We start from the raw sequence: 12,733 nt of genomic DNA, 5'->3' as shown, positions 1-12,733 counted from the left end.
TGAAGACAACTGCCTACACTGAGTCATGATACTAAAACGAAAAATATATTTTTGGTTTATGTACACTAAAATATTATAGTTTTTTAAGAAAGCGCCAACATAATATACAAAACTGTCAATCACAAAATAATTAGGTAAATATGAGAAGCCCCCCACAAACCAACATAAACAATTTACGGAGGTAGAAGAGAACACTGCCAAAGTAAAACGTTTCAACATATATTTAAAGAGCAGCTCTCATCGTGGTGGTCGTTGGGGTTGTCCTTGATTGAACTAGACTTCAGAACATAAAAACAGTGACCTAGATCATTGTTTTGATGTTTCGCAGTCTTTTTAAATGAAGGAAGGACCTAAAGGAATGCCATTGTCATCTCTGGTATTTGAATATATTGGAAATTTACACTGCAAGCCATGTTACCATAAACCACAACTTTTAGTAGTTCCAGTTTTTACTTCAGGGGTTGAGCAGTGGCCTTCGCTAGTGAATTTGTAGTCTAAAAGATGGATGGAGGAACTAGATATAGCAAGGACAAGTTCTGAAAAGTTCTCCAAAACCAGTCATGAAGGAAAACAAATGAGGAGCAAGGGTTGGGAACTAGATATAGGAAGGACAAAGGCAGTGGGTCAAGTTGACTTCTGGATAATCGTCTGATGAAAAGTTCCCCTAAACAAGTCATGAAGGAAAAAAAATAAAGAGGAAGGGTTGGGAAAAGCTCTTTATATATAGTAGTCATCTCAATCCATTTGTAGCTAGATGAGTGGAACTGAAAGAGTTTACTTACATTCCGAGGTTTTTAGAAGACAAATGGGATCTTCAACCTGAGATGAAGAGCTTGTGGAGAATTTATTGGTCTCCAAGCAGATCTTAGGGTTGTTGTGAGGGGTTAGAAGTGGCAGAAGGTGGATGAGGACACTGCTAAAGTATAAAGATACAAAACATATTCAAAGACCAGCACTCATAGCAATGGTCCTTCAGGTCATCCTTGATTGAATTAGACTTCAGAACATAAAACAGTGACCTAGGTCAATGTTTTTATGTCTTACAGTCTATATTTAAAAAATTGGAGGACCTGAAGGAATGCCATTGTGATCTCTGGTGTTTGAATATATTGGAATTTTACACTTTTTCCATGTTACCATAAACCATAACTTTTAGCAGTTCAATTTTTTAATTCAGGAGTTGAGCAGTGACCTTCACTAGCGAATTTGCAGTCTAAAAAAGAGCAGGAGGAGCAAGTTCTGAAAAGTTATCCAAAGTCAGGAAGGAAAACAAATGAGGAGCAAGGGTTGGGAATTAGATATAGCAAGGACAAAGGCAGTGGGTCAAGTTGACTTCTGGATACTCGTCTGATGAAAAGTTCCCCTAAACAAGTCATGAAGGAAACAAATGAGGAGCAAGGGTTGGGAACTAGATATAGCAAGGACAAAGGCAGTGGGTCAAGTTGACTTCTGGATACTCGTCTGATGAAAAGTTCCCCTAAACAAGTCATGAAGGAAACAGAAAGAAAACCTAGATCATTGTTTTGATGTCTCGCAGTCTTTTTAAATGAAGGAAGGACCTAAAGGAATGCCATTGTCATCTCTGGTATTTGAATATATTGGAAATTTACACTGCGAGCCATGTTACCATGAACCACAACTTTTAGTAGTTCCAGTTTTTACTTCAGGGGTTGAGCAGTGGCCTTCGCTAGTAAATTTGTAGTCTAAAAGATGGATGGAGGAACTAGATATAGCAAGGACAAGTTCTGAAAAGTTCTCCAAAACAAGTCATGAAGGAAAACAAATGAGGAGCAAGGATGGGGAACTAGATACAGCAAGGACAAAGGCAGTGGATCAAGTTGACTTCTGGATAATCGTCTGGTGAAAAGTTCCCCTAAACAAGTCATGAAGGGAAAAAAATGAGGAGCAAGGGTTGGGAACTAGATATAGCAAAGACAAAGGCAGTGGGTCAAGTTGGTTTTTGGATAATCATCTAAAAAGTTATCCAAAACAAGTCATGAAAACAAACGAGGAGGAAGAGTTTTTTTTGTATAGTAGTCATCTCAATCCATTTGTAGCTAGATGAGTAGAACCTAGAGTGTTTACTCACAGTCCGAAGTTTCTAGAAGACACGAGTGATCTGCAACCTATGATGAAGAGCTTGTGGAGAATATATTGCTCTCCAAGTTGACCTTAGGGTTTTTGTGAGGGGTTACTCTCTAGGCCTGAAGAGGAGGCCAAAAACCCTTTTACTTTAAATTTTTACTTTTAAAAATCCTACAGTCCCTATAAGTACCTTCAAAATCCACCTAAGGGGTGGCCCTGGAACACGAGAAACATCTACTCTTTTTCCTACTAAGACCAAAAAAAAAAAAGTTTTGGCTTAGGTACACATCAAAAAAAGATATATAGTCAAGTAGAACATAACATTAATTAGAAAGACAAATTCTTCCAAACCAATAAAAAAACAGCTAAGATTAAAAAAAAAAATAGAAAAAAATAATTGCAACAGTAAAATTACTTTTTCTTTGGTTCTCACCACGCTTTTTGGACACAAAGCAATTATATAAAAATACAGATGCTTCAGCATTCGTCTGCTTCTTTCATTCACTTTCCGAGCTTTACATTGCATGTGCGTGCCAGCATGTGAAAAAATGCCAACGAAACTGCTTACGCAGATGTTTTTGGAGCTTTACGGAAAACCTTGGCTTCGTTGAGGCTTCCTGGCTGAAATTTGCACCAGACTTCTGCTTTCTTCTTCTGGCGAGGTTTGCAGGCTGCTGACAAAGCATCCATGTGGGTGTTGTTGGTCATCCAACGGGTTTTAATTGAATGACATTTTTTCCTTGCTCAGAAAACAAGCCAGAAGTAGACAACCTTACCGTCACCAGTATCACACCCCAGGGCTTTGACTTGTCCTGGACAGCAACACAAGATTCATTTGATGGCTTTGTTGTAGAGGTTACTGATGAGGACAGGTTACGCGAGCCAGTGAAAATTAATGTCCCTGGTGATCTCAGGAAAACTCTTATCTCAGGGCTATTACCCAATACTCATTACACCATCTACCTCTATGGTATTGCTCACGGTTATCGAACGCAGCCTATTAGTGTCTCGGCAACTACAGGTATTGGATCTACGTTGACTTATTTCATCTTTTGGGTGTAGCGTTTTCTTTGCAGCTTCCATGGACATCTCGGTTAGTTCCCGTGATGTCTATGACATGGCATGTATGTCAACCCTTTCATTTATACGTTGAAGAGGTCATTTACTAAAGGGCTATAGTTCCTTCTTGGAAGCCATGTTTCTTACACATGTGGTGGTGATCATTAAAGTGTATATCTGGACTTGTTATCTCCTAACGGGGCGTTGTCAGCCCCGCCTAATTCTCCCCTGCTGGACTACAGAGCCACTCCCTCTCTTCGTTTCTACAACCCAGAGGGGCGATGTGTACCCATATGGAAGAAAAATATATTTGAAATATATTTAAAAAATATTCTTCCTGAATATATTGACATATATTTGAATTGCTACAATTCTGGCCATATTCAATATATTTTAAAATATATTTCAATAAATATATATATATGTATATATTATACTGTGTATAAAAAAAATATATATATATATAAAGTATAAGTATAAAAAAAAATATATATATATAAAGTATATGTATAAAAAAAATATATATATAAAAAAAATCTGAAGAATATAAAGTTATATATTTTTTTTAAATATATTCTTCAGAATTTTTTTAGCATACACAAAAGTCATTTTAACATATATTTGTTCATGTATTTATAAATGCATTCCAAAAATGTAGATTTGTCATTTTAAAGACACACGGTATATTTGAAATGTATTTTTAAAAATTTGTTTCATGTATTTTGTAAATAAAAACGCATTTCAACATGCAGCATATATATATATATATATATATATATATATATATATATATATATTGCATATACAAATACATGTAAAAATATATGTTAAAATGACTTTTTTTTATATGTTAAAAAAAAAAATGAAGAATATAATCTTATATATTCTTTTTAAATATATTCTTCAGATTTTTTTTAGCATACACAAAAGTCATTTCAACATATATTTGTTCATGTATTTATAAATGCATTCCAAAAATGTAGATTTGTCATTTTAAAGACACACGGTATATTTGAAATGTATTTTTAAAAACATTTGTCATGCATTTTGTAAATAAAAATGCATTTCAACATGCAGCATATATATATATATATATATATATATATATTGCATTTACAAATACATGTAAAAATATATGTTAAAATGACTTTTTTATATGTTAAAAAAAAACTGAAGAATATAATCTTATATATTTTTTTTTTTATTTATTCTTCAGATTTTTTTTAGCATACACAAAAGTCATTTTAACATATATTTTTACATGTATTTATAAATGCATTCCAAAAATGTAGATTTGTAATTTTAAAGACACACAGTATATATACAGTATATATATATTGCATTTACAAATACATATAAAAATATATGTTAAAATGACTTTTTTATATGTTAAAGAAAAATCTGAAGAATATATTTTATAAATATATATTTTAAAAAATATTTTTCATATATTTTGTAATATATTAAAAAAAACGCATTTTAACATGCAATATATATATATATATATATATATATAATATATATTTTTTTTAAATATATTGAATACGGCCAAAATTGTAGCATTTCAAATACTTGCCAATATATTTGGGAAGAATATTTTTAAAATATATTTCAGATATATTTTTCTTCCATGTGGGTATTTAGCTGTGTACCTGGAGTTCGGCTTTGAAAAAAAAAAAAAAAATTTTCTATAGTTGTTGGGTGCAAAAGTTGACGTTAATCTCAACATTTTTTAATAGACTGAAGAAATGTTAGACCCTCTGTCTGTTTATTGCTGTCTGTGTCCCCATTGGGGAGATTTACGGTCTATTGGCTGCCCTTTATACACTTTAAGAAAATTATAACCAAAATTTAAAAAAAATAAAAGAAATTTAGGGAGAATAAAAAAAAAAAGACTGAATTAGGGTTGTTTGGAACCCGCGTGTCACTCGGAGTAAAAGCGAAGCCCCGCGGTACATCACCTTCTCTGCGTTTTGAAGTTCCATCATTAAAAATGTTTAATTAGCTTCATTATAACATCTGATATGAAATTCTTTCCCTAAATCTGCGTGTTTTTATCCCCCATCGGAGGACATGCTGGCAGCCGTTCCCGATCTGAACATTTCTATTATATGTTCCGTTACACCAGATAAAGCTGAACTTCCATCACTGTTATTATAATGCCTGCATGTGATGATGTTGGGGCTGTACATTGTGTGAGCCAGAATCGTACGCGGGGGGGCTCCGATGTCAATCATTGCTGCAACAATGGATGGAGGAAGGGGGAGGGCAGGAGTACAGTGCAAGCAGGGACACCACAAATGGGGGATCCAGGGAATATCTGATTGCCTTAGGGCAGCAGTATGAAGGCACATTGTATCATGTATGTGCTATATATATTGGTAATACATTTGTTTGAAAGATGAATAAGTCCCCTCTTAAATCAGGGTTCCCATCAGAGTCCCCCTTACATCAGTGTCCCCATCAGAGTCTCCCCTGACATCAGTGTTCCTATCAAATTCCCCCTATATATCAGTGTCCCCATCAGAGATGCCGCTACATCAGAGTCCCCATCAGAGTCCCCCTCTACATCAGAGTCTCCTCTGCATCAGTGTCCCCATCAGAGTCCCCCTACATCAGCGTACCCATCAGAGTCCCCCCTTACATCAGTGTCCCCATCATAGTCCCCCTCTACATCAGAGTCCCCATCAGAGTCCCCCTCTACATCAGTCTCCTCTGCATCAGTGTCCCCATCAGAGTCCCCCTGAACATCAGTGACCCCATCAGAGTCCCCCTCTACATCAGTGTCCCCATCAGAGTCCTCCCTTACATCATTTTCCCCATCAAAGGATCAACCTTGAGTACAGGGGCGGACTGACAACTCATCGGGCCCCGGGCAATAGGGGATTATGGGGCCCCTGTGTCCTTGCCCAAACTCAAAAAAGCCTATGAAAAAGGTACCAGGGGCATCTCATGGGGCCCCCTACTGACCCCGGGCCCTCGGGCAGTGCCCGAGTTTCCAAATGGTAAGTCCGCCCCTGCTTGGGTATATAGTTCTGCATATCGAAAGTTTTCAATTTTCCTATTGGTTGAATTAGATGAACTATTCTCAAGCTGAAGAACTTTGTAACTACGTAACAATCTTGGTTTATCAATTTGAATTTTGCTTTTTGTCTAAGTAGTCTTCTTCTCTAGGTCGTGGACATCAAAAGTTTTTTGGGTTTTTTTCCAAGTCGTTCCTTCTTCTTCATGATCAGATACATTGACCTTTGCTGCTTCTGGTTTCTCGCTTGCAGACAATAGCAGTACAACACTAACTGCCGTTTTTTATTTCCTCTCTTTTTTTTCCTTTCATGGAATTTTCTTTTCAGAATCAGAACCTGAAGTTGGAAACCTCAAAGTTTCCAGTATAACCCCCGATGGGTTCCATCTGTCGTGGACAGCTGATGAGAGTGGCTTTGACGACTTTATCATTAAAATACAGGATGCTCAACGCCAACATGAACCGGTTGTTCTGACAGTGCCGGGCGGTGAACGCACGAGCGCAGTGACGGGACTGAGAGATGGCACTGAATATGAGATTGAGCTGCATGGTATTGCTAGTGGTCAGCGCTCTCCGCCGGTAAAAGGAGAGGCAACAACAGGTACTCCAGATTAGAAGCCAGTTGGCACCACTGAAAACTGAAACAAAAGAGATTTATTAAACTGAACCTCGTATATGTAGAACTTTATGCTGCTGAACTGAAATGCAATGCAGGCGTGCATGGCAACCCATAGCAAGTGGCACTCAACACACGCTGATGGACGTGCATTGTAAAAGAGAGCCTGTGGTTCACCTTTTACTGAGTTGCACTGAGGATGGAGTTTCCAGTATTGATATTCCAACCTCCGTGCCACCTCCCATCATGCCTCCATAAGTGCTGTCTGGGGTGACACCCTCAATTGGCATCATGGGAGGCAGAGCCAACTGTCATTATCAGACGAGGACTGGGTGGACCAGCACAAATATCTAAAGTTGGGTTGGTGGCCTTGGGTGCTTAGACCTCACTGAAGACCTCAATCAGTATGTGAACCACCATTGAGTGTCCAATGGCCAGTGGCTCCAACCTTGGCTCTCTTGAAGAGCTAGAACCACTTCTGTAATCCGTCACTTCTGGGGGGTATCAAGTTCCTACCCCCACTCCAATGTCACCGTTGTGTCCTGTAGTGATGTTCTAATTATCAGACGAGGACTGGGTGGGCCAGCACAAATATCTAAAGTTGGGTTGGTGGCCTTGGGTGCTTAGACCTCACTGAAGACCTCAATCAGTATGTGAACCACCATTGAGTGTCCAATGGCCAGTGGCTCCAACCTTGGCTCTCTTGAAGAGCTAGAAGCACTTCTGTAATCCGTCACTTCTGGGGGGTATCAAGTTCCTACCCCCATTCCAATGTCACCGTTTTGTCCTGTAGTGATGTTGTAATTATCAGACAAGGGCTGGGTGGACCAGCACAAATATCTGAAGTTGGGTTGGTGGCCTTGGGTGCTTAGACCTCACTGAAGACCTTAATCAGTATGTGAACCACCATTGAGTGTCCAATGGCCAGTGGCTCCAACCTTGGCTCTCTTGAAGAGCTAGAAGCACTTCTGTAATCCGTCACTTCTGGGGGGTATGAAGTTCCTACCCCCATTCCAATGTCACCGTTTTGTCCTGTAGTGATGTTGTAATTATCAGACAAGGGCTGGGTGGACCAGCACAAATATCTGAAGTTGGGTTGGTGGCCTTGGGTGCTTAGACCTCACTGAAGACCTTAATCAGTATGTGAACCACCATTGAGTGTCCAATGGCCAGTGGCTCCAACCTTGGCTCTCTTGAAGAGCTAGAAGCACTTCTGTAATCTGTCACTTCTGGGGGGTATCAAGTTCCTACCCCCATTCCAATGTCACCGTTGTGTCCTGTAGTTATGTTGTAATTATCAGACGAGGACTGGGTGGGCCAGCACAAATATCTAAAGTTGGGTTGGTGGCCTTGGGTGCTTAGACCTCACTGAAGACCTCAATCAGTATGTGAACCACCATTGAGTGTCCAATGGCCAGTGGCTCCAACCTTGGCTCTCTTGAAGAGCTAGAACCACTTCTGTGATCCGTCACTTCTGGGGGGGTATCAAGTTCCTACCCCCACTCCAATGTCACCGTTGTGTCCTGTAGTGATGTTGTAATTATCAGACGAGGACTGGGTGGACCAGCACAAATATCTAAAGTTGGGTTGGTTGCCTTGCGTGCTTAGACCTCACTGAAGACCTCAATCAGTATGTGAACCACCACTGAGTGTTATATAGGTATCTGCTTCCAAATACCCTATCATAGATCCTTTAAAGTGACCCTGCCATTAGGGAATTCGGTCAAACAGAAGCAGAAAATTACTTATACTCAACTTTCCAATGGCCAGTGGCTCCAACCTTGGCTCTCTTGAAGAGCTACAACCACTTCTGTAATCCATCACTTCTGGGGGGTATCAAGTTCCTACCACTACTCCTATGTCACCATTGTGTCTCCTGTAGTGATGTTGTAATAATCAGAGGAGGACTGGGTGGACCAGCACAAATATCTAAGGTTGGGTTGGTGACCTTGGGTGCATAGTTCTCACTGAAGACCTCAATCAGTATGTGAACCACCACTGAGTGTTATATAGGTATATGCTTCCAAATATCCTATCATAGATCCTTTAAAGTGACCTTGCCACTAGGGAATTCGGTCAAACAGAAGCAGAAGAGTACTCATACGCAACTTTCCAATGACCAGTGGTTCCAATCTTTGCTCTCTTGAAGAGCTACAACCACTTATGTAATCCATCACTTCTGGGGGGTATCAAGTTCCTACCGCCACTCCTATGTCACCATTGTGTGCTGTGGTGATGTTGTCATTATCAGACGAGGACTGGTTGGGCCAGCACAAATATCTAAAGTTGGGTTGGTGGCTTTGGGTGCTGCTTAGTCCTCACTGAAGACCTCAATCAGTATGTGAACCACCAATGAGTGTTATATAGGTATCTGCTTCCAAATAGCCTATCATGGATCCTTTAAAGTGACCCTGCCGCTAGGGAATTCGGTCAAACAGCAGAAGAGTACTCATACTCAACTTTCCAATGGCCAGTGACTCCAATCTTGGCTCTCTTGAAAAGCTACAACCACTTTTATAATCCGTCACTTCTGGGGAGTATCAAGTTCCTACCACCACTCCTATGTCACCATTGTGTTCTGTAGTGATGTTGTCATTATCAGACGAGGATTGTTTGGACAAGCACAAATACCTAAAGTTGGGTTGGTGGCCTTGGGTGCTTAGTCCTCACTGAAGACCTCAATCAGTATGTGAACCACCATTGTGTCCTGTAGTGATGTTGCAGGTTGGTGGGAGAAACCACAGTGCACAGTGGAGGACATGAACCTGGATGTGCCTGTTTCAGTAGCTGCCAGCATAAGAGCCAAGAATGAAGTCAACACCTACAGCAGCTATTATCATCAAGGGTTCTTTGGGACCTTAGGGTTTCCCCAGATACTGCTAGCAGTTCCGTGAGCTGTGGTTGTGTCAAGCTGAAGCAGAAATCAAAAGATGATTACTCATGCTTACCAATGGACAGTTGCTCCAGTCTTGGCTCTCTTGCATAGTTACGGCCACTTCTGAAATACATCACTTCCATTGGGGTATCAAGATCCTGGCCTCCCAATGTCGGCTGTGGTTGTCCCCACCATGCCTACATCCCCATTTTTAGTGATGTAACAAGCTGGTGGCAGAAGCCACAGCGTACAGTGGGGGACATGCCCCAGAAATGCCTATTTCTGTCAATAGCTACAGCAGCAATTCTCAACCAGGGTTCTATGGAACCCTAGGGTTCCTCCCAAAATTGCTAAGGTGTTCCTTGAGATGTGGTTGATTGACCTCCTAACTGACGATGCCTGGATAGTTCCAGAGTCAACTAATTTTCTAGCAATGCAGTCACTTTCATTCCACTATTATTCAGTAGTTCTTATTGCATTTAGTTCCTGACAACTTGCTCCCATGGCAAAACACATATATTCATAAGTAATTATAAACATTGGTTGAGCAATACCATGGTTCATTGGAATCCTAGGGTTCCTCCAGAGGTTGTTAGGGGTTCCTCAAGCCATGGTTGATTGATCTCCTATCTGACAATGACTGCCTAGTTCAAGAGCAAACTCTACTTGGCAAAACCAGCATTGTGACACCAACAATCCTTTTTATGTTGGTCTGTAATGGTGGCATTCCAACCACCACTGGAAAAAAAGGCTTGGTCAATCCTCCTTCGAATGGTTGTTCTTGTTGACTTTGGGTTTCCTAGCAATGGAATCACCTTAAGTCTATTATTCCATACTTCTCATTGTATTTGGCCAACCCTAATTGGCAAAAACCAGCAGCATGACACCAATGATCTTTTTTATTGGTCTGTAATGGTGGCATTCCAACTACCACTCGAATAAAAAGCTTGGGTGATCTCCCTTTGCATGTTTCTTCTGGTTGACTTTGATTTTCCTAGCAATGGAGTCACTTTATGTCAATTATTCCATAATTCTCATTGTATTTGGTCAACCCTACTTGGCAAAACCAGCATCATGACACCAATGATCTTTTTTTTATTGGTCTGTAATGGTGGCATTCCAACCACCACTGGAATAAAAGGCTTGGGTGATCTCCCTTTGCATGGTTCTTCTGGTTGACTTTGATTTTCCTAGCAATGGAGTCACTTTACGTCAATTATTCCATAATTCTAATTGTATTTGGTCAACCCTACTTGGCAAAACCAGCATCATGACACCAAGGATCTTTTTTTTATTGGTCTGCAATGGTGGCATTCCAACCACCACTCGAATAAAAGGCATTGTGACACCAATGATCTTTTTTATTGGTCTGTAATGGTGGCATTCCAACCACCACTCAAATAAAAGGCTTGGGTGATCTCCCTTTGCATGGTTCTTCTGGTTGACTTTGAGCTTCCTAGCAATGGAGTCACTTTACGTCAATTATTCCATAATTCTCATTGTATTTGGTCAACCCTACTTGGCAAAACCAGAATCATGACACCAAGGATCTTTTTTTATTGGTCTTTAATGGTGGCATTCCAACCACCACTCGAATAAAAGGAATCATGACACCAATGATCTTTTTTTTACTGGTCTTTAATGGTAGCATTCCAACCACTACTGGAATAAAAGGCTTGGGTGATCTCCCTTTGCATGGTTCTTCAGGTTGACCCAGCAATGGAGTCACTTTAGGTCGATTATTCCATCATTCTCATGTGGCACCTGAGGTCCTACATTCATGGAGAACACATACATTGATAAGTAAACTTTGGTTGAAACAGACTTCTTCTAAATAACGAAAGTGGTAGAGTAGTATGATTTCCATACTCTATAATGTACATGAAGGACATCCTTGGATTGGGAAGCCCATTCATCTCAATCACATAATGCGATACGAAACGTTCGCTGCGCATATTGAAACGAGCGTCAATGCCGTACATCGTCCCTTTAAAACACCTCTTCGGTTTGACAGAATAAATTTGGAAGGAGTGACACTAAGCAGAGGTCCGCGGTGAGAACGTCAGATACATTTGAATGCGTTGGATGTGGGACTTCGTTAGCAAGTGCTTGGTGTTTACATGCAACAAGGCCAAAGAATTTCTCACCGAGAGAAGCTTCAGATGTCGGAGAAGCTTTTCCCAGCTATAAATGGCAAAAGGCAGATGTGAGGAAAACACTCAATTACCTCGATATAAACAACTGCCTACTGCTAGAGCAAGTATGGATGGAGGAGGAAAGTGGAGTTCTCTATGCAATGCACACAGATTAAGGCGGGCGGAAAGGGCTGTACACAGCTTCCTGCCAATGAATACGTAGGGTGTAGATGCCTTCATGCTCACAGTAGCTCCATCCAAAATGGATTCCCATAATACCCCAAAAATTGCTATAGGGGGACTTTTTTTATGGTACTATATTTGGATGATGTCATCACTGGGTCTCTGTGCTTCTCTATGCAATGCTCACAGATTAAGGTGGGTGGAAAGGGCTGTACACAGTTTCCTGCCAATGAATACATAGGGTGTAGATGCCTTCATGTTCACAGTAGATGATGTCATCACTGGGTCTCTGTGCTTCTCTATGCAATGCTCACAGATTAAGGCAGGTGGAAAGGGCTTAATAAATATGTAGGGTGTAGATGCCTTCATGTTCACAGTAACTCCATCCGAAATGGATTCCCGTAATACCCCAAAAAATTGCTATAGGGGGACTCTTTTTTATGGTACTATAATAGATGATGTCATCACTGAGTCTCTGTGCTTCTCTATGCAATGCAGGCAGATCACGACTGGTGGGAGGGGCCGGCAGGGTGCTGGACATAGCTTCCTGAACACATCACAGGAATCCTCTCAAAAGCATGCAGCCCTAATGCAAGCAATGAGCGGAATTGTGGGTAGGAGTTATGCAAATATTTAAATGCCTCGATGGGCGGTGTCAATTTGGAGGAGTGGGCGTTGCTAGGCAGAAAGTTTTTGCATGCAGCAAATCCCACCCACATGCGATGCTGACCTTCCATGATGGATAGAACTGAAATCCA

At 40.4% G+C, this 12,733-nt stretch overlaps 1 protein-coding gene across 5 annotated transcripts in view; it reads left to right on the top strand.

The window, feature by feature from the left end:
- Positions 1 to 12,733, top strand: part of TNC (tenascin C) — a 253,590-nt gene that overhangs the window by 142,815 nt on the left and 98,042 nt on the right. Inside the window, exons 12-13 of one of the 5 annotated variants that reach the window (XM_089673551.1) lie at positions 2,834 to 3,106; positions 6,495 to 6,767. The exons of 2 other annotated variants lie outside the window; for them this stretch is intronic. In XM_089673551.1, the coding sequence (XP_089529677.1) occupies positions 2,834 to 3,106; positions 6,495 to 6,767 (546 nt within the window). The remainder of the gene's footprint in view (positions 1 to 2,833; positions 3,107 to 6,494; positions 6,768 to 12,733) is intronic. 2 more of the 5 variants (XM_089673552.1, XM_089673553.1) reach the window with 2 other exon arrangements.

Source organism: Staurois parvus, unplaced genomic scaffold, assembly GCF_062004578.1.
Source record: "Staurois parvus isolate SC_StPar_1 unplaced genomic scaffold, SC_StPar_1.0 ptg000140l, whole genome shotgun sequence".
Taxonomy (NCBI): Eukaryota; Metazoa; Chordata; class Amphibia; order Anura; family Ranidae; genus Staurois; species Staurois parvus.
This window is presented reverse-complemented; position numbering and strand designations above follow the sequence as displayed.